This window comes from Nylanderia fulva, unplaced genomic scaffold, assembly GCF_048542155.1.
Source record: "Nylanderia fulva isolate GAGA-0341 unplaced genomic scaffold, ASM4854215v1 Scaffold10, whole genome shotgun sequence".
NCBI classification, from domain to species: Eukaryota; Metazoa; Arthropoda; class Insecta; order Hymenoptera; family Formicidae; genus Nylanderia; species Nylanderia fulva.
The window spans coordinates 5,976,693-5,995,556 of NW_028189193.1; the positions used below are offsets into that span (position 1 = coordinate 5,976,693).

The following is an 18,864-nucleotide window of genomic DNA, read 5'->3' on the forward strand; positions in this document are numbered from 1 at the left end:
AGTCGATCGAGGTTAGTTTGTGGAGACACCGCGAGATGGCGCGAGCGTTCAGTTTCGCGCCCGCTTTTACCGCGTTTTCTTCCCGCTATATTGGAGCCCGCCGTAAAAGTATCGAGAGTGTCGTGCGAAGTGTCGCGCGTTTATTAATTGCGTAGTCGTAATTAATTGTTCTCGCGTAATTGTAATCGATGTTATATTCGCGAGTGAGCGCGCGAGTGCCAAAGAAAAGAGCAATAACGATGAAATAATTCAGAGAGAAGGAGCAGACATGAGCGAGGCAACCATCAGGTGAATAATTATTTATTATTGTTTCTAAAATACCTCAATAAGTGGAAAATGTCAATAATTACTTTTCGAGGAAAATATATTATAGCTTGGAGACTTGCTTCAATTTGGATGAAATAGATATATTTGTATATTTCACAGATCATCGCCGCTGTGTAACTCCGCTGCAACGCATCGCACCGGTGAGTTTTCTATTTTCATTAAAAAGGTAATGGATTTGTAAAAGTTATTAGATGTATGTATGAGATGGATCTATGAAACGACAAATATTTAGAAACGTTAACAATCAAATAATTTAATCAAGTATTTTTTGACAATTATTAATGTATATATACATATAAAAGTTTGCATTTCAATTTGCAATAATATTAATTGTAATAATAAAATTTCATTCATTATTTAATTTGGAATCATATTTAACAAATTATAAAAGTTGTATTTGAAAATATCAAAGATTTGCGCTAAGAATATACAGAAATATTATTATATATTATATACTTTACAAATTCATTATATATCATAAAATGAACAGATTAAAACAAATCGGGGTAATTATTTAATGTTGGAATATACATGATTGCGTCAATGTGCGTATACATGTACATATACAAGTAATTCATAATATCAATATCAACATTATTTCTATTTATTGTTCAATTTGGTTATTTATTCTATAAAAAATATTTCTACTTTCAGAAGAATATATTGCTATTAAACAATAATTAATAAATTTTTATTAAAATAAATGAGTAACCAATTTTTAATAAAACAATTGATTATATAATTTTTGATAGAAAAATACGAAAAAAAAATTTTTACGTGTACACAAAAATTAAAAGCAAAATATAGATTATTATATTAATTTTTTTTATCAATCAAAATTAATATTATCTGTTCACTATATATGAATTATTATTATAATAATTGCTGTACAATGCAGTGATATTAACATTACTGCAATGGTAAGTAGTAAATAATGAGATTACATTGTTAATACATAATTTATTTGTCAACACGAATTTTCCACAAGAGAAAAATTTTATATATTTATAAAAGTTTGCATTTTAATTTGCATTAATACATATTACTTTCGAAGCAAAGTCGTTATCTTGAGGATTTGAATTAAATGAATAAATAAATTATAACCAATTTCTATATCCTAAAACATTATCGATGCTCGAACATTTGTTTCTTTAATTATTATCCTTTACCGATATAAAAGCTTGTAAAATAAATTTGCTTACCAACTATCGGTTTATTAATCATCGACACGAAATCGTGGTAAATGTATAAATAGTAGCTGCGTGTTTAATCCATCAGCATAAAGTAACTTTTTATTTATAAACATTAAAAACATAACATTTTATAATCACGTATAATGTCGCAGTTAATAATTCCTGCATTAATTTATTTTATAAGTTTACAGTAAGTATATACAATTTTTTATTTTATAAGTTTATGCAATTTTTTGAATCTAAAGTATATTAATATGAATATATTATGTTATATTTGTATGAATAATTATTTATTTATTTAACTGATTGTGAGCCATTTTGCTCAAAATATATATTATTGTCATCTAACAGATCGTTATACAACACTAAAAAACTTCTTTAAAATATTTAAACAATTTTTGCGAACAAAAGTTATCTGCTCGTCAATTTTGGCGTCTTTCAACCTTATAAATCTGCTCTCGCTCCTTAAGCTTCTTAAACTTATGTCTGTCATCGTAACCACGTGTATTGCAACTAAACGCTCGAAAAGATTTCTTAAAGCAAGACTGAAAGGAATCGAATATGTAGCTGCTCCGAGCCACTATCATGCAACGTCACGAAAATGTCGTCGCTCTAATCCGCGGGTGATTACACACCATCTTGCCTTCTTGTATCGTATGCGACATCGCACACATAGCACCCCGAGAGCAGCTAAAGGGGTTCCTTTCACCAGCTAAGCTTTGCACGATGCGAAACGATGCGCGAGATCGGATTTGAAATTTATCCGCGTAAAATCTCTGTCCTCGAATGAGATAAACCGCGAGGAACGACATCATACAAGGAATAAACAAGTCCCCAAGCGAAGTCGAAGCGTAAAAATCTCTAAGTATAATCAAATCGTCCTTCACACAAAAAAAAAAAAAAAAAAAACGCGCACTTTCCGGCTAAGTAAGTTGCTAAAATTAGACATATATGGGTTAGTTTGACGTAAAGGCTTGTTGTGTCATTCGCGTCAATTTTTAAAGAATTTCTATATATTTTACGATATGATATATATATGACCAAATGAATAAATATTTATTTCAATATTGCCTAATAAATCATTTATTTGAAACAAATAAATATTTATTTGATTTGAAAAAAATTTTCTTATATTAAATAAATACTTTTCATATCAAATCAATATATACATATATATATATATATATATATATATATATATATATGTGTGTATATATTGATTTGATATGAAAAGTATTTATTTAATATAAGAAAATTCTTTTCAAATCAAATAAATATTTATTATATATATATATATATATATATATATATTAATATTTCAAATAAATGATTTATTGAAATAAATACTTATTCAAATTCAATAAATTGTTTTACAGTGTATTTATTATGCGAAACTTATAATTTTAATGAGACGATTATTTTAATAAATTTTGCACAGCTTCGCGTTGCATTTATTGAAGAAATACCACGTGGATTCGCGTCGTCTAATTTAAGAGATAGAAAAGCAGGCGGGGAAAATGCAGCAGGACGTTGGAAGTAAATAATCGCGGAAGCGCGTCAATAAATAACGGTTTATTAACGCACTAATGCCTTACGTGAAATTAACAGAAGGCAGGCGCGAAAAAGAGAGAGGGAGAGAAAACTCGAAGAGGAGAGAGAGAGAGAGAGTGAAAACCGACGTAAACTTCGCGTCTTAAATGAGTCCGGCGCATGCTGCGGCTCTAATTAAAACAAACACGATTATAAGTTTTATACTTGAATTTATAATCGTGGCCGACATACGTCGACCTCTCTTAACGAACTTACGGCGCGTTATAATTTTCTTCGACCAGCGTTTCGGCGTCATATTCTCGACAAGCTCGCTCGTTTCTGGCATTATCTCGCATTATACTATTTTCCCAAGTGATGTCGAGTAAAATACGGTAAGCTCGAATGATCCGCCGATCATCTTAGCTCCCCCGTATCATTCTCGATCAATTCGCCCCTGTGCTTTGGACCACAATCCCGAGTCAATCTCCGCTGATCTTTTGTGCGCGAGAATTATAATATTTTTTATCGAACTTAATGGGGGATATATACCATATTCAAATGGGACTTTCTATATTATATATATATATATAATAAATCATTAGGATTATATATTATTAAATATTTAATAATTTATAAAATTTATATATATTATATATATATATATATATATATATATATATAGATATATTATTAATTATAATTTATTTAATAATTATAATAAATTTATTATAAATCATTTATTAAAATAATAATTAATTATTTTTTAAAATAATAAAATATTTATATATAGAGAAATAGAGTATTAATTATTAATATATTTAAATATATTATACATTTAATTTCATTATACATTTAAATATATATATATATATATATATATGTATTGACGCAGCTACCGGGACATCGGGATCGGTGCCGCGATGATATCAACATTTAAGCACCCGCTGCGCGTGATCCCGTCTTAAGCTGAGCTTAAAGATCGCGTGTGTGCATCGGGGCGTTAGCCCTCTTCGTTGCATCCGCATCCACGTGCACCGGCTCGTTTCTCATTCCCCGCGTGTTCAAGATTCCCTTCTAATATCTCCGATATTATTCGCCCAAACATTGCTACCAAACCTTTCATTAAACACATTGTCCTCTTATAATGTATGTATATATGTATTTGCCGCGTATGGCTTATCTAAAGTGTAAATTGACCTCACACATAAATCATAAATCGTAATCATAAAAATTCCTTTTTATGATTATCTTTTTTAATGAATTAAAAACTGCAGAATTTCCTCTTTTCAACACAAGTTTTGTTTTCTCAATAACTGCATTGGAAAATGACAGCTGATTAGTTTCAGCATTTTTCTATGGGATATCTTGTACAATATACATAACAAATATCTGTCTTTATTTTTACATAGATGTTTTGTGATTAGTTAATATTTAAAGTTAGACGATTGACGATTATACTGCAAAAATTTAAGACTTGACATCTTTTAAGAAAATATTATTTTTCTAATTTTGTTACAAACGTTTGTCTTTGAGTTAAAGAGAGTACAATATATTTTAATTCAACAGTAGAATTAAATTAATCGTGATTGAGAAATAATTTGTATATTTAAGATTGTTGAAATATAATAAAAATATTAAAAAATGAAGAACAAATTTTAAAAACCGAAGAAGATTTTAGATAAATCTTGAGACTTTTATATTAACTTATAATACGAAGATACTTTAGTTAAATTCTTCAATTTTTCTATCCATTTCATCTCTTTTTGGACTGTAAATAATCTCAGGCTGAGGTAAAAGTTCTTTCAGTGACTTATGAAAAAAGCATGATTCTTGAACAATGATCAAAGTAACATATATTTTTATTTTTTAGAAACTTTTATGACCTGTTAAAAACTAAATTTCTTTTTTCTCCTTATCTTTTAATTCTGATTTCCTCTAATATAAAAAATGCCGACAATCAATTTCTTTGCATTATATATTTTAGAAAAAAAATAAATATTCTGTACAATGTTATTTTCTTTAAAAGAATCTTTCAATTTGTATACATATACATATATTTCCACTTGTAGTAATTGCATATTCAAAAAAGTTGTGGTAGCTGTTTCTGCGATAACTTAGGAATAAATCAAAAAAATTGCGAAGAAGAATACTATATTTCGCAGATGATTTATAGTCATTTGTAAAAAAATATAATTATACGCGTTGGAACGAAAGAGTTTCAGAAGAAGATGTTTGTCAAGTTAGCGTTATCGTATTTTCTTGTTTAATTACAAAGTTCCGCAAACTCAGCGCGAACGTACATCATGAAATTAACAACGCGGTGCTGGATAACCGAGCGGGCTTTATTAATTTATCGTTCGTTGTACATTACACGAGAGCCGCGGACAAGAAATTAAGGAAAAAGAAACGGGGGAATAAAAAGTGAGGGAGAAAAAGAACGGAAAATTAACGTTTTTAATTATTGTATAATTAAAGTTTCCTTGCCTAGCGCGATCGTTACTGTACCTAAGAGTAATTATGTGTACTTTTCATATTTTTTTTATAATTCTGTTCAATTAACATAGTTAACTTTGTTGTATTATAAGTTATAAGTTAATATAAAAATCTCAAGATTTATCTAAAATCTTCTTCGGGTTTTAAAACTTTTTCGTAATTTTTTAATATTTTCTTTATTATATTTCAGCAATCTTAAATATACAAATTATTTCTCAATCACGGTTAATTTAATTCTACTGTTGAATTAAAATATATTAAATAATAAATAAAAAAAGAATATTTTCTTAAAAGATATCAAGTCTTCAATTTTTGCATTTTAATCGTCAATCGTGAAACTTTATTAACTAATTACAAAACATCTATGTAAAAAAGAAGACAGATATTTGTTACGTTTTACAGGGTGTCCCATAGAAAAATGCTGAAACTGGAATCAGCTGTCATTTTTTAATGCATGCAGTTATTGAGAAAACAAAAATTGTATTGAAAAGAGGAAATTCTGCAGTTTTTAATAAATATAAAAAAATGTTTGTATACCCGTTTCAGCATTTTCTTATGGGACACCCTGTATATACATATTAATAACTTTATGTTCCTTAATGATTCGAGAAGAGTACGGATCTTGTATCTCGAATAATCATTGTTTTCATGTTAACGATCAGAATAATGACTGCTACACAATACGCCCTAATGCACAGGCAACTCCAGATAAGTCTGTTATCCGCGATGATCGAGTTTGCTGGGAAAAGGGGTTGTACTCGATTACCACTCAATTAGCCTGAGCACTTTACTCGGGAGTTCACCTCGTACCCCTTAAGGACAGTATCTCAATCATAGGGGAAGAAGAAACCCGCATGACGACAATAAATTCGCTAGAAAGAGTTAGGTATTTTGGAAACAAAATTATCGACACCATAAAAAGTTCGTGATGATTATGAATTATTCAACGCCCGCTTTCGCGAAAGAGCAGCTTCCTCTAAATATATTATCTCCAAAATAAATTATGAAATATAAAAGAGATGACAATCTTTTATTTTCAAATATATGCATATATATATATATATATATGTACGTATACGCATTTGTATATGTATATATAAATATATAGCATGCATAGATGAGATTAAGACGATTCTGAAGATTGACATAAAAATAAAATTAATTATAATAATCTTAGACGACCTATGATACTTAATAATCAACGTAAAATTTTTAAGAAACATTCAAACTGAAATCCAGATTTTAAGTTTAAAACAGAAGCAATTTTTATGATAACTTTTTTCCAAATTGTCTTCTTGTTTTAAGAATTAATTGTATAAGTTATTGTATTAAAATTCGTTGGTAAATTCAGGATATATTTACAATATCTCTGATCAATATTGACTTCTACATTCGACCGTTTTCATATTTTGTTGTTAGTTTTTTGTGCTTTCGGTTACATTTAAGAGAATAATATATATTGAAACGTCCCGTGCGATTAGTTATACATTTGCAAACAACGAAAGAAGACACGTTTGACAATAATACTAATTAAAGTATTTGAACAATAAGACATTTCATAACGTAAGTACGAATTTTATATGTATATATATATATATTGTATAATTTATGTGTTCATTTACAATTATATGCAGAGATATTTTTTGCGTTTATATAATTTATAATATAATTATAAGGTGTTTGATAAATTTCAAATTATTTAAAGATTTTTCCTGAACATTTAAATTATACATATACAAAATAACGGAAAAAGAATAACTTCAGAACCTAGTAACATATATATTTTATTTCTTTTAATTCGAATATTTTTTACAAATAATATTAAATGTTTCCTTTAAAACTTAGAGAATCTTCAATATTTCAAATCAATCTAATTTAATAAACAAATTTTTATTTTTAATATCAGATATATTTGCTCAAATTAATTACAATCTACTTTTTAAAATGCATGTCATAAAACACAACTAATATACTCTGCTACATGTTACGTTCTGTATATAAATTACTGATACAATAATTGTTGCTTTTTATAGCAATCTAATAAATCATAACATTCTTACATAGCACGACATTGTCGCGTTAAACTCGAATTGAGCATTATGGGTAAACTGAATAAGCCAAAATGTGTTAAACGTGAAGGAATCATCAAAAATAAAAGTGAAATCAAAAATAATCCCAGAGGTGAACCCATAAATAATCCCGAAGAAAAGCTGGAAGAAAAGCCTGTAAAAGAATCTAAACTTGTCATACCAAAAGAGTCTGGAGAGGAAAACGAAAATCGCCCTGCAGCAGAGCTCGGAAATGACCTCAATGCAGCGTTATTACGAATGAGCATCAGAAATGAGCCCGACAATGACCCCGAAAATGAGCCTGAAGATGAACCCAGAGTTAAAATCGAATGCATACCATCATTCAATTCAATTAGTCTTGAAAATATCAAAGATAGTACGTATAAAACATTTATTACTTAATTTCGCTATTTAATACTTTACATCTGTTATTGCATATTGCCACAGTTCTGTACGAATTACACGAATACTTTGACGAATTTCAAATTGAAATTGTTGCCTGTCCTGATTTAACCAGAGAACCGTACAATTTAGAAATAATTGGTGAGAAATATAACAAGTATTCTTGATCTTTCGCATTTGAAATACAATAGTCTTACATTTTAACAGGAATGTCCGGGGATACATCTATTTGGGAAATATATACTCCTAATTTTCGCCTAGCGAGAAAGAACTATTGTTTCAGTATGGGTAAACCGGCAATGGTGCTTAAAATACGCGCTAAAGGACGCAAAATCAATTACAACATCATAACATTAATACAGAATATTTTGCATAAGCGCTTATATTTTAAAATAGGTAAAAAATTGTTTATACGAAACTATATAATTTCATTACCAAAATAAATACAAAATAAAAACTAAAATATTAGTTCATAGAAATGACGTATATATAAATAAATAAATCTTTCATACTTAATACTTTAGGGTTAAATGGCCTGCTCCTAATACAAGGGGGACACATAAAACTGGGCGAATTTCCAAAGAATGGCCAGCCACGGTGTAGGACAATAAATTGTAATTTAAATGCAAAAGTATGTGTGGGCGTAATAGTCAATGATCCAGTCATAATTGAAGGACAACATGATAGACTTGTAAGTTATTTGTGCACATCCAAAAATTAATTTTTTAAATATTATATAATTTTAAATTCTCCATTTTCATATATATTGTATAATTAAATTATAATATAATTTGTAAAAGCTCTTTATTAAATGAATCAAACAATTAAAAGACAATAAGAGCTAATTAAATCAATCAGTAATTTATTAGTGAAAAGATGTATAAGTTATTAAATAACATACAAAAATTAATTCGTATTTATTTATTTTTGTACGAATTTATTTTTGTGTGTTATTTAATATGTTATACATCTTTTCACTAATAAATTACTGATTGATTTAATTATCTCTTATTGCCTTTTAATTGTTTGATTAAATTATAAATTGTTATTGTTTACATTGTTATATTCTTTATATTTTCATATATTTTCTATTTCTTCCTTTGATTATAATTTACGAGTTTATACGCGTTTTGTTATATATTTATACTATGTTATGGAAATTAACATATATTTATATTTCAAAATTTCATATGATCATAGTAACATGAGAATGATAACATTGATATTTGATTTTCGAAGCAACATAATATTAAATAACATTAATTCATTAACATTAATTCATAATAACATTAACTTCATGAACTTTATATTTTGCAGTTTTATACAAATGATCGTTATATGTTTTGTTCAATAACTAACGTGTTCGACCAATTTCTCAACGACATCACGCCAGAAGAGACAGAATATGTTGGTTACTTTGATATAGCGGAACGTATGTTTTATTATTATTAGTATATTTACTAAAACGTCTCATTTTTCATACATTATTTTATAAACTTAATTTATAATTATTAATATTTTGATAAATTTATAATCTTAATTTATAATTATTAATATCTTAATTTATAATCTTAATTATGATATAAATTTGTCCACGCTTGAAATAAAATCATGTCATCTGTACTAGCTGTGCTTCGTGATAAATGTGAAATATTTTTATGAGATATTTAAGCCGAAAATGTTATAACATATTTTCGGCTCGATGAAATATCTTTGAGATATTTCATATATATCTTTAGTTTTGCAAAAGAATTATTTCATTAATTTTGAAACGTAAATTGTATTAATTCTTATTAACTATATATTTTATTATCAATTTATTATCTATCATTTATTTCATTATTTAATTATTATATTATAATACTGATTAATTTGAGTAGTACACATAATCTATGTTTTTATTTCGATTGATGGTGGAGAAAAATATCAGAGAAGAATATGTTAAGAAGTTTAATAATATTATTATAAACTTTTTCTCTAAATATTCTATAGATGTACAAATTATCCGACAATTTTGATTGACAATTAGCAAAAAATATATACTGTATATTAATATAAATATATAAAAATGTGTATTTATAGAAATATATATATATATATGTATATATATATATATATATATATATTCATTTAAATTAAATAGAGAACATACTAATATAAACCAAGTCTGTAAAATACACACAAATATATATTTATCTATATACTACTTTATATGATTGTATAAGAAGAATATGTTAAGAAGTTTGATAATATTATTATAAACTTTTTCTCTAAATATTCTATAGATGTACAAATTATCCGACAATTTTGATTGACAATTAGCAAAAAATATATACTGTATATTAATATAAATATATAAAAATGTGTATTTATAGAAATATATATATATATAATTTATGTATATATATATGTATATATATATATATATATATATATATATATATATATATACATTTAAATTAAATAGAGAACATACTAATATAAACCAAGTCTGTAAAATACACACAAATATATATTTATCTATATACTACTTTATATGATTGTATAATATACATTTTTATAATTGTTTCTCTTTAATATTTATATAATGTGTACCATACAGGTGTTACATATCATCAAAATATTATTTATATATATGCATACATATATTATGTAATATTTAATTATACAAATTTATATATGTATATATTCCACAAACTCTCTTTACAAAACGATCTATAGAAATAGTTTACCAAAGTTTGATGATTTACATAATGACGATTCTTTCTAAGGAAAAAAATAGTTTTAAAAATACTATTTTGCGTATATATTTAGTACATACGTTATATTTTATTTTTTCATTTTTATATTTATTCCATTAACTTATAATCCAGCCAGAATTAATAGTTAAATCGACGTCGAATCAATATCAAATTTATAATCTTAATTTATAATTATTAATATCTTAATTTATAATCTTATGATATAAATTTGTCCACCCTTGAAATAAAATCATGTCATCTGTACTAGCTGTGCTTCGTGCTAAATGTAAAATATTTTTATGAGATATAAGCCTAAAATGGTATAACATATTTTCGGCTCAATGAAATATCATCGAGATATTTCACATATATTTTTAGTTATGCACAAGAATTATTACATTAATTTTGAAACGTAAATTGTATTAATTCTTATTAATTATATATTTTATTATTTATTTATTATCTATTATTTATTTCATTATTTAATTATTATATTATAATACTGATTGATTTGAGTAGTACACATAATCTATGTTTTTATTTCGATTGATGGTGGAGAAAAATATCAGAGGAGAATATGTTAAGAAGTTCGATAATATCATTATAAACTTTTTCTCTAAATATTCTGTAGATGTACAAATTATCCGACTATTAACTTTTTATTGACAATTAACAAAAAATATATACTGTATATTATATTAATATAAATATATAAAAATGTGTATTTGTAGATAAATATATATATACATTTAAATTAAATAAAGAACATACTAATATAAACCAAGTCTGTAAAATACACACAAATATATATTTATCTATATACTACTTTATATATTTGTATAATATACATTTATATATTAATTTCTCTTTAATATTTATATAATGTGTACCATACAGATGTCACATATCATCAAATTATTATTTATATATATGCATACATATATTATATAATATTTAATTATACAAATTTATATATGTATATATTCCACAAATTCTTTTTACAAAACGATCTATAGAAATAGTTTACCAAAATTTGATGATTTACATAAAGACAATCCTTTCTAAGGAAAAAAATAATTATAAAAATACTATTTTGCGTATATATTTAGTACATACGTTATATTTAATGTTTCCATTTTTATATTTATTCTATTAAGTTATAATCCAGCCAGAAATAATAGTTAAATCGACGTCGAATCAATATCAAATCGATGCCCAATTGGTCGAATCGATATCGATTTTATGTCTTTTCGTCCGATCATTTCTGACTGGGAAAGCAGACCATTAAAATGATTGTATATATATAGTGTTTCAAAAATATGAAATCATATTTTTTGGCATTAATTACAATATACAAATCGTTTAAATGCGCGTCGTGTACTTCATATTAATAGAATATTAGTTGTCACAATTATAATAAAAAAATAAAATAACAAAAATAGAAAAAGACTTTTATTTATAATGATTTATTTACAATTCATGAAACAAAAATCTTTAATATAACCAAAGACAGTACGGAATTTTATTTTTTTGTATAAAGGCGCTTTTGCTGCTGCATAACGATTTAATTGGTAACACGTCCATTTCATAATGCAATTTGTTTTCAGTTCTTCTTATTTTCTTATAATAATAGTCCCAACACGGAAAAATTGTTGCTCATTATTATGTTCCTATAACGAAAGAATATAAAGTATCCTTGGAAGAAAGGAAACTATTCAGTGGAAATTGAGAAATTACTATTATTATTAATAGCAGAAGATTGCCTTCGACCTATTCATACAATTTCCATTACACAGAGTTTGCATATGATGTGTGTAACAGTAGAATTAAAAATACGAGACTAGACATTTCCAAATATTCGAACAACTAAATTCCTATCAATAGTGAAAAAACTTTTGGCAAAAATCTTAATTGTACTTAAGAAAATGTTTTGCTTCATTTTGTTCTCTCCCTTCACTTTTTTTTTCATTGTTAATATATATAATTTGTTTGAAAGAATTTTTCCTAACTTATGGAAGTAGTAATGAAAAGATTATTTCGTAGCACGTCTTGAAACAAAACGTATACGAGATCTTATACTTTTAGATATTATATAAAATTGCATGAAAATCATAAGCGGATATATGCGTAAATTACACAAAATTAAATTATTTTAAATTTTGCAAACATTACATATTAATATATATAATACATATTAATATATATATTGAAACTTTTGTACTTTTTATGGATCGTATTAAAATGAAAAAAAAAATATATATATGTACGTATACGCATTTGTATATGTATATGGTATATGGCATGCATAGATGAGATTAAGACGATTCTGAAGATTGACATAAAAATAAAATTAATTATAATAATCTTAGACGACCTATGATACTTAATAATCAACGTAAAATTTTTAAGAAACATTCAAACTGAAATCCAGATTTTAAGTTTAAAACAGAAGCAATTTTTATGATAACTTTTTTCCAAATTGTCTTCTTGTTTTAAGAATTAATTGTATAAGTTTTTGTATTAAAATTCGTTGGTAAATTCAGGATATATTTACAATATCTCTGATCAATATTGACTTCTACATTCGACCGTTTTCATATTTTGTTGTTAGTTTTTTGTGCTTTCGGTTACATTTAAGAGAATAATATATATTGAAACGTCCCGTGCGATTAGTTATACATTTGCAAACAACGAAAGAAGACACGTTTGACAATAATACTAATTAAAGTATTTGAACAATAAGACATTTCATAACGTAAGTACGAATTTTATATGTATATATATATATATTGTATAATTTATGTGTTCATTTACAATTATATGCAGAGATATTTTTTGCGTTTATATAATTTATAATATAATTATAAGGTGTTTGATAAATTTCAAATTATTTAAAGATTTTTCCTGAACATTTAAATTATACATATACAAAATAACGGAAAAAGAATAACTTCAGAACCTAGTAACATATATATTTTATTTCTTTTAATTCGAATATTTTTTACAAATAATATTAAATGTTTCCTTTAAAACTTAGAGAATCTTCAATATTTCAAATCAATCTAATTTAATAAACAAATTTTTATTTTTAATATCAGATATATTTGCTCAAATTAATTACAATCTACTTTTTAAAATGCATGTCATAAAACACAACTAATATACTCTGCTACATGTTACGTTCTGTATATAAATTACTGATACAATAATTGTTGCTTTTTATAGCAATCTAATAAATCATAACATTCTTACATAGCACGACATTGTCGCGTTAAACTCGAATTGAGCATTATGGGTAAACTGAATAAGCCAAAATGTGTTAAACGTGAAGGAATCATCAAAAATAAAAGTGAAATCAAAAATAATCCCAGAGGTGAACCCATAAATAATCCCGAAGAAAAGCTGGAAGAAAAGCCTGTAAAAGAATCTAAACTTGTCATACCAAAAGAGTCTGGAGAGGAAAACGAAAATCGCCCTGCAGCAGAGCTCGGAAATGACCTCAATGCAGCGTTATTACGAATGAGCATCAGAAATGAGCCCGACAATGACCCCGAAAATGAGCCTGAAGATGACCCCAGAGATATAATCAAATGCATACCATCATTTAATTCAATTACTCTTGAAGATATCAAGGATAGTACGTATAAAACATTTATTACTTAATTTAGTTATTTAATACTTTACATCTGTTATTGCATATTGCCACAGTTCTGTACGAATTACACGAATACTTTGACGAATTTCAAATTGAAATTGTTGCCTGTCCTGATTTAACCAGAGAACCGTACAATTTAGAAATAATTGGTGAGAAATATAACAAGCATTCTCGATCTTTCGCATTTGAAATACAATAGTCTTACATTTTAACAGGAATGTCCGGGAATACAGAAATTTTAGAAGTATATACCCCTTATGATCTTTATATAATGCCAGAAGGTAGTTATGAAAGAATACCCATTGAAATGGGAACGAACTATTTTATCAGTAACCATAAACCGGGAATGGTGCTCAAAATACGCGTTAAAGGACGCAAAACCAATTACAACATCATAACATTAATACAGAATATTTTGCATAAGCGCTTATATTTTAAAATAGGTAAAAAATTGTTTATACGAAATTATATAATTTCATTACCAAAATAAATACAAAGTAAAAACTAAAATATTAGTTCAGAAAAATGACGTATATATAAATATATAAATCTTTCATACTTAATACTTTAGGGTTAGGTGGCGTGCTCCTAATACAAGGGGGACACATAAAACTGGGCAAATTTCCAAAAAATGGCGAGCCACGGTTTGAGGATATAGACTGTAATTTAAATGCAAACGTATTTCTGGGCTCAATAGTCAATGATCCAGTCATAATTGAAGGACAACATGATGGACTTGTAAGTTATTTGTGCACATCCAAAAACTAATTTTTTAAATATTATATAATTTTAAATTCTCTATTTTCATATAAATTGTATAATTAAATTATAAATTGTTATTGTTTACATTGTTATATTCTTTATATTTTCATATATTTTCTATTTCTACCTTTGATTCTAATTTACGAATTTATACGCGTTTTGTTATATATTTATACTATTTTATGGAAATTAACATATATTTATATTTCAAAATTTTATATGATCATAGTAACAAGAGAATGATAACGTTGATATTTGATTTTCAAAGTCGACATAATATTAAATAACATTAATATTTCATGAACTCTATATTTTGCAGTTTTATACAAATGATCGTTACATGTTTTTCTCAAAACCTGAGTTTAACTTCGACCTTCTATTTCTCAACGACATCACGCCAGAAGAGACAGAATATGTTGGTTACTTTCATATAGCGGAACGTATGTTTTATTTTTATTAGTATATTTACTAAAACGTATCATTTTTCATACATTATTTGATAAACTTAATTTATAAGTATTAATATTTTGATAAATTTATAATTTTAATTTATAATTATTAATATCTTAATTTATAATTTTAATTATGATATAAATTTGTCCACGCTTCAAATAAAATCATGTTATCTGTACTAGCTGTGCTTCGTGATAAATGTGAAATAATTTTATGAGATATTTAAGCAGAAAATGTTATAACATATTTTCGGCTCCATGTAACATCATTGAGATATTTCATATATATCTTTAGTTTTGCACAAGAAGTATCTCATTAATTTTGAAACGTAAATCGTATTAAGTCTTATTAACTATATATTTTATTATTTATTTATTATCTATCATTTATTTCATTATTTAATTATTATATTTTAATACTGATTGATTTGAGTAGTACACATAATCTATGTTCTTATTTCGATTGATGGTGGAGAAAAATATCAGAGAAGAAAATGTTAAGAAGTTCGATAATATCATTATAAACTTTTTCTCTAAATATTCTGTAAATGTACAAATTATCAGACTATTTTTATTGACAATTAACAAAAAATATAAACTTTATATTAATATAAATATATAAAAATGTGTATTTGTTGATATATATATATATACATATATATATGTATATATATATATATATATATATATATATATATATACATTTAAATTAAATAGAAAACATACTAATATAAACCAAGTATGTAAAATACACACAAATATATATTTATCTATATACTACTTTAAATATTTGTATAATATACATTTATATATTAATTTCTGTTTAATATTTATATATTGCGTACAAGTGTTACATAACATATAATTATCATTTCTATATATACATATATATAATATAATATGTAATTATCATTTATATATATACATATATAAAATATAATATATAGTTATACAAATTTATATACGTATATATACCACAAACTTTTTACAAAACGGTCTATAAAAATAGTTTGTATAGAAATAGAAATATATTGTATATTAGTATAAATATTTCAAAATGTATATTTGTTGATAAATATATATATATATTTTCACAATTATATATATATATATATATAAATTAAAATTAAATAGAAAAAGTAAACAAATATAAACCAAATTTGTAAAATACACACAAATATATATTTATCTATTTACTACTTTATATATTTCTGTAATATACATTTATATATAAATTTTACTTTAAGATTTATATAAAGTGTACCATACAGATGTTATATATCATCAAAATATTATTTATATATATGCATACATATATTATATAATATTCAATTATACAAATTTATATATGTATATATTCCACAAACTTTGTTTACAAAACGATCTATAGAAATAGTTTCCCAAAGTTTGACAATTTACAAAATGACGATCCTTTCTAAGGAAAATAATAGTTTCAAAAATACTATTTTGCGTATATATTTAGTACATACGTTATATTTTATGTTCCCATTTTTATATTTATTCTATTAAGTTATAACCCAGCCAGAAATAATAGTTAAATCGACGTCGAATCAATATCAAATCGATGCTGAATTGGTCGAATCGATATCGATTTTATGTCTTTTCGTTCGATCATTTCTGACTGGAAAAGCAGACCATTAAAATGATTGTATATATATAGTGTTTCAAAAATATGAAATCATATTTATTGGCATTAATTATAATATACAAATCGTTTTAATGCGCGTCGTGTACTTTATGTTAAGATGTATTTCATGTTAAGATATATGTATTCATGTTAAGATAGAATATTAGTTGTCACAATTATAATAAAAATGAAGTAACAAGAATAAAAAAAGACTTTTATTTATAATGATTTATTTACAAATCATAAAACAAAAATCTTTAATATAACCAAAGACAGCACGAAATTTTATTTTTTTGTATAAAGGCGCTTTTGCTGCTGCATAACGATTTAATTGGTAACACGTCCATTTCATAATGCAATTTGTTTTCAGTTCTTCTTACTTTCTTATAATAATAGTCTCAACACGAAAAAATTGTTGCTCATTATTATGTTCCTATAACGAAAGAATATAATGTATCCTTGGAAGAAAGGAAACTATTCAGTGGAAATTGAGAAATTACTATTATTATTATTAGCAGAAGATTGCTATCGACCTATTCATACAATTTCTATTACACAGAGTTTGCATATGATGTGTGTAACAGTAGAATTAAAAATACGAGACTAGACATTTCCAAATATTTGAAGAACTAAATTTCTATCAATAGTGAAAAAACTTTTGACAAAAATCTTAATTGTACTTAAGAAAATGTTTTGTTTCATTTTGTTCTCTCCCTTCACGTTTTTCTCATTGTTAATATATATAATTCGTTTGAAAGAATTTCTCCTAACTTATGGAAGTAGTAATGAAAAGATTATTTCGTAGCACGTCTCGAAACAAAACGTATATGAGATCTTATACTTTTAGATATTATATAAAATTGCATGAAAATCATAAGCGGATATATGCGTAAATTACACAAAATTAAATTATTTTAGATTTTGCAAACATTACATATTAATATATATAATACATATTAATATATATATTGAAACTTTTGTACTTTCTATGGATCGTATTAAAATGAAAAAAAAAAAGAACGTAATACAAAATTTATAACTATTACATGATATAATTAAAAAATGATACAATTTAAAAATAAATTTAGTTATATTTTAAATATTGTTTATAACAAAAATTGCAAACATAAATACTGAAGTATCTTATATAAAATTTTATTGGTGAAACATGGACCACAATTTTTTCAATAAATCCTAAGAAGATTAAAAAATTATAATCTATAGTTTGCGACCACACATAAATATATATATATATATATATATTTTTTCTCTATTAGAAAATATTATTTATAAAATATAAAGTTCAAACTATCAATTGATCTGATTGAAAAACATGAAATAAAAAAAAAAAAAAATAAGACGAAATGAAGTGAGACAAGGTTAAACAAATTTGTATTTCAAGCGAAGGAAAGAATTACGTTACTGAGGGAGGAGGGAGGGGGGCAAAAAATTATGTAGCAATTTCACGGCTAACGAGCCTCGGCGTCTTTTATTTGAGAAAATTTGCAGAGATCTGTTGACACACAAACAGTTTCAGGTAAACATGTTTCGTTCTCCGCGTCTACGTTTGTTCAATAAAATCCTCGAACGCG

General features: G+C 25.3%; 2 protein-coding genes across 4 annotated transcripts; both read left to right on the forward strand.

Moving 5' to 3' along the window:
- The first annotated feature begins 7,039 nt into the window (after nt 1-7,039).
- On the forward strand, nt 7,040-9,513 carry LOC114938589 (beta-keto L-gulonate decarboxylase-like). Of its 2 annotated transcripts, none has more exons than XM_029312576.2 (6): nt 7,040-7,106; nt 7,608-7,988; nt 8,060-8,155; nt 8,222-8,410; nt 8,539-8,705; nt 9,332-9,513. In XM_029312576.2, the coding sequence occupies exons 2-6, from the start codon at nt 7,643-7,645 to the stop codon at nt 9,464-9,466; spliced, it is 933 nt and encodes a 310-aa protein (XP_029168409.2). In that variant the 5' UTR covers nt 7,040-7,106; nt 7,608-7,642; the 3' UTR covers nt 9,467-9,513. The 2 variants fall into 2 exon arrangements, with proteins under 2 accessions (XP_029168409.2, XP_029168417.2); XM_029312584.2 differs by having other exon boundaries at nt 7,049-7,106; nt 7,577-7,988.
- Nucleotides 9,514-13,443: 3,930 nt separating this feature from the next.
- Nucleotides 13,444-16,190, forward strand: LOC114938461 (beta-keto L-gulonate decarboxylase-like). Of its 2 annotated transcripts, none has more exons than XM_029312453.2 (6): nt 13,444-13,510; nt 14,012-14,392; nt 14,464-14,559; nt 14,626-14,853; nt 14,982-15,148; nt 15,492-16,190. In XM_029312453.2, the coding sequence occupies exons 2-6, from the start codon at nt 14,047-14,049 to the stop codon at nt 15,630-15,632; spliced, it is 978 nt and encodes a 325-aa protein (XP_029168286.1). In that variant the 5' UTR covers nt 13,444-13,510; nt 14,012-14,046; the 3' UTR covers nt 15,633-16,190. The 2 variants fall into 2 exon arrangements, with proteins under 2 accessions (XP_029168286.1, XP_029168294.1); XM_029312461.2 differs by having other exon boundaries at nt 13,453-13,510; nt 13,981-14,392.
- The last annotated feature ends 2,674 nt before the right edge of the window (nt 16,191-18,864 follow it).

Excerpts from the sequence above, each read along its gene's own strand:
- LOC114938461 (XM_029312453.2), top strand. The coding sequence starts at position 14,047 with ATGGGTAAACTGAATAAGCCAAAATGTGTTAAACGTGAAGGAATCATC. Across the intron at positions 14,393-14,463 it reads TCTTGAAGATATCAAGGATA|TTCTGTACGAATTACACGAA; the intron begins GTACGTATAAAA and ends ATATTGCCACAG. Across the intron at positions 14,560-14,625 it reads GTACAATTTAGAAATAATTG|GAATGTCCGGGAATACAGAA; the intron begins GTGAGAAATATA and ends ACATTTTAACAG.
- LOC114938589 (XM_029312576.2), top strand. The coding sequence starts at position 7,643 with ATGGGTAAACTGAATAAGCCAAAATGTGTTAAACGTGAAGGAATCATC. Across the intron at positions 7,989-8,059 it reads TCTTGAAAATATCAAAGATA|TTCTGTACGAATTACACGAA; the intron begins GTACGTATAAAA and ends ATATTGCCACAG. Across the intron at positions 8,156-8,221 it reads GTACAATTTAGAAATAATTG|GAATGTCCGGGGATACATCT; the intron begins GTGAGAAATATA and ends ACATTTTAACAG.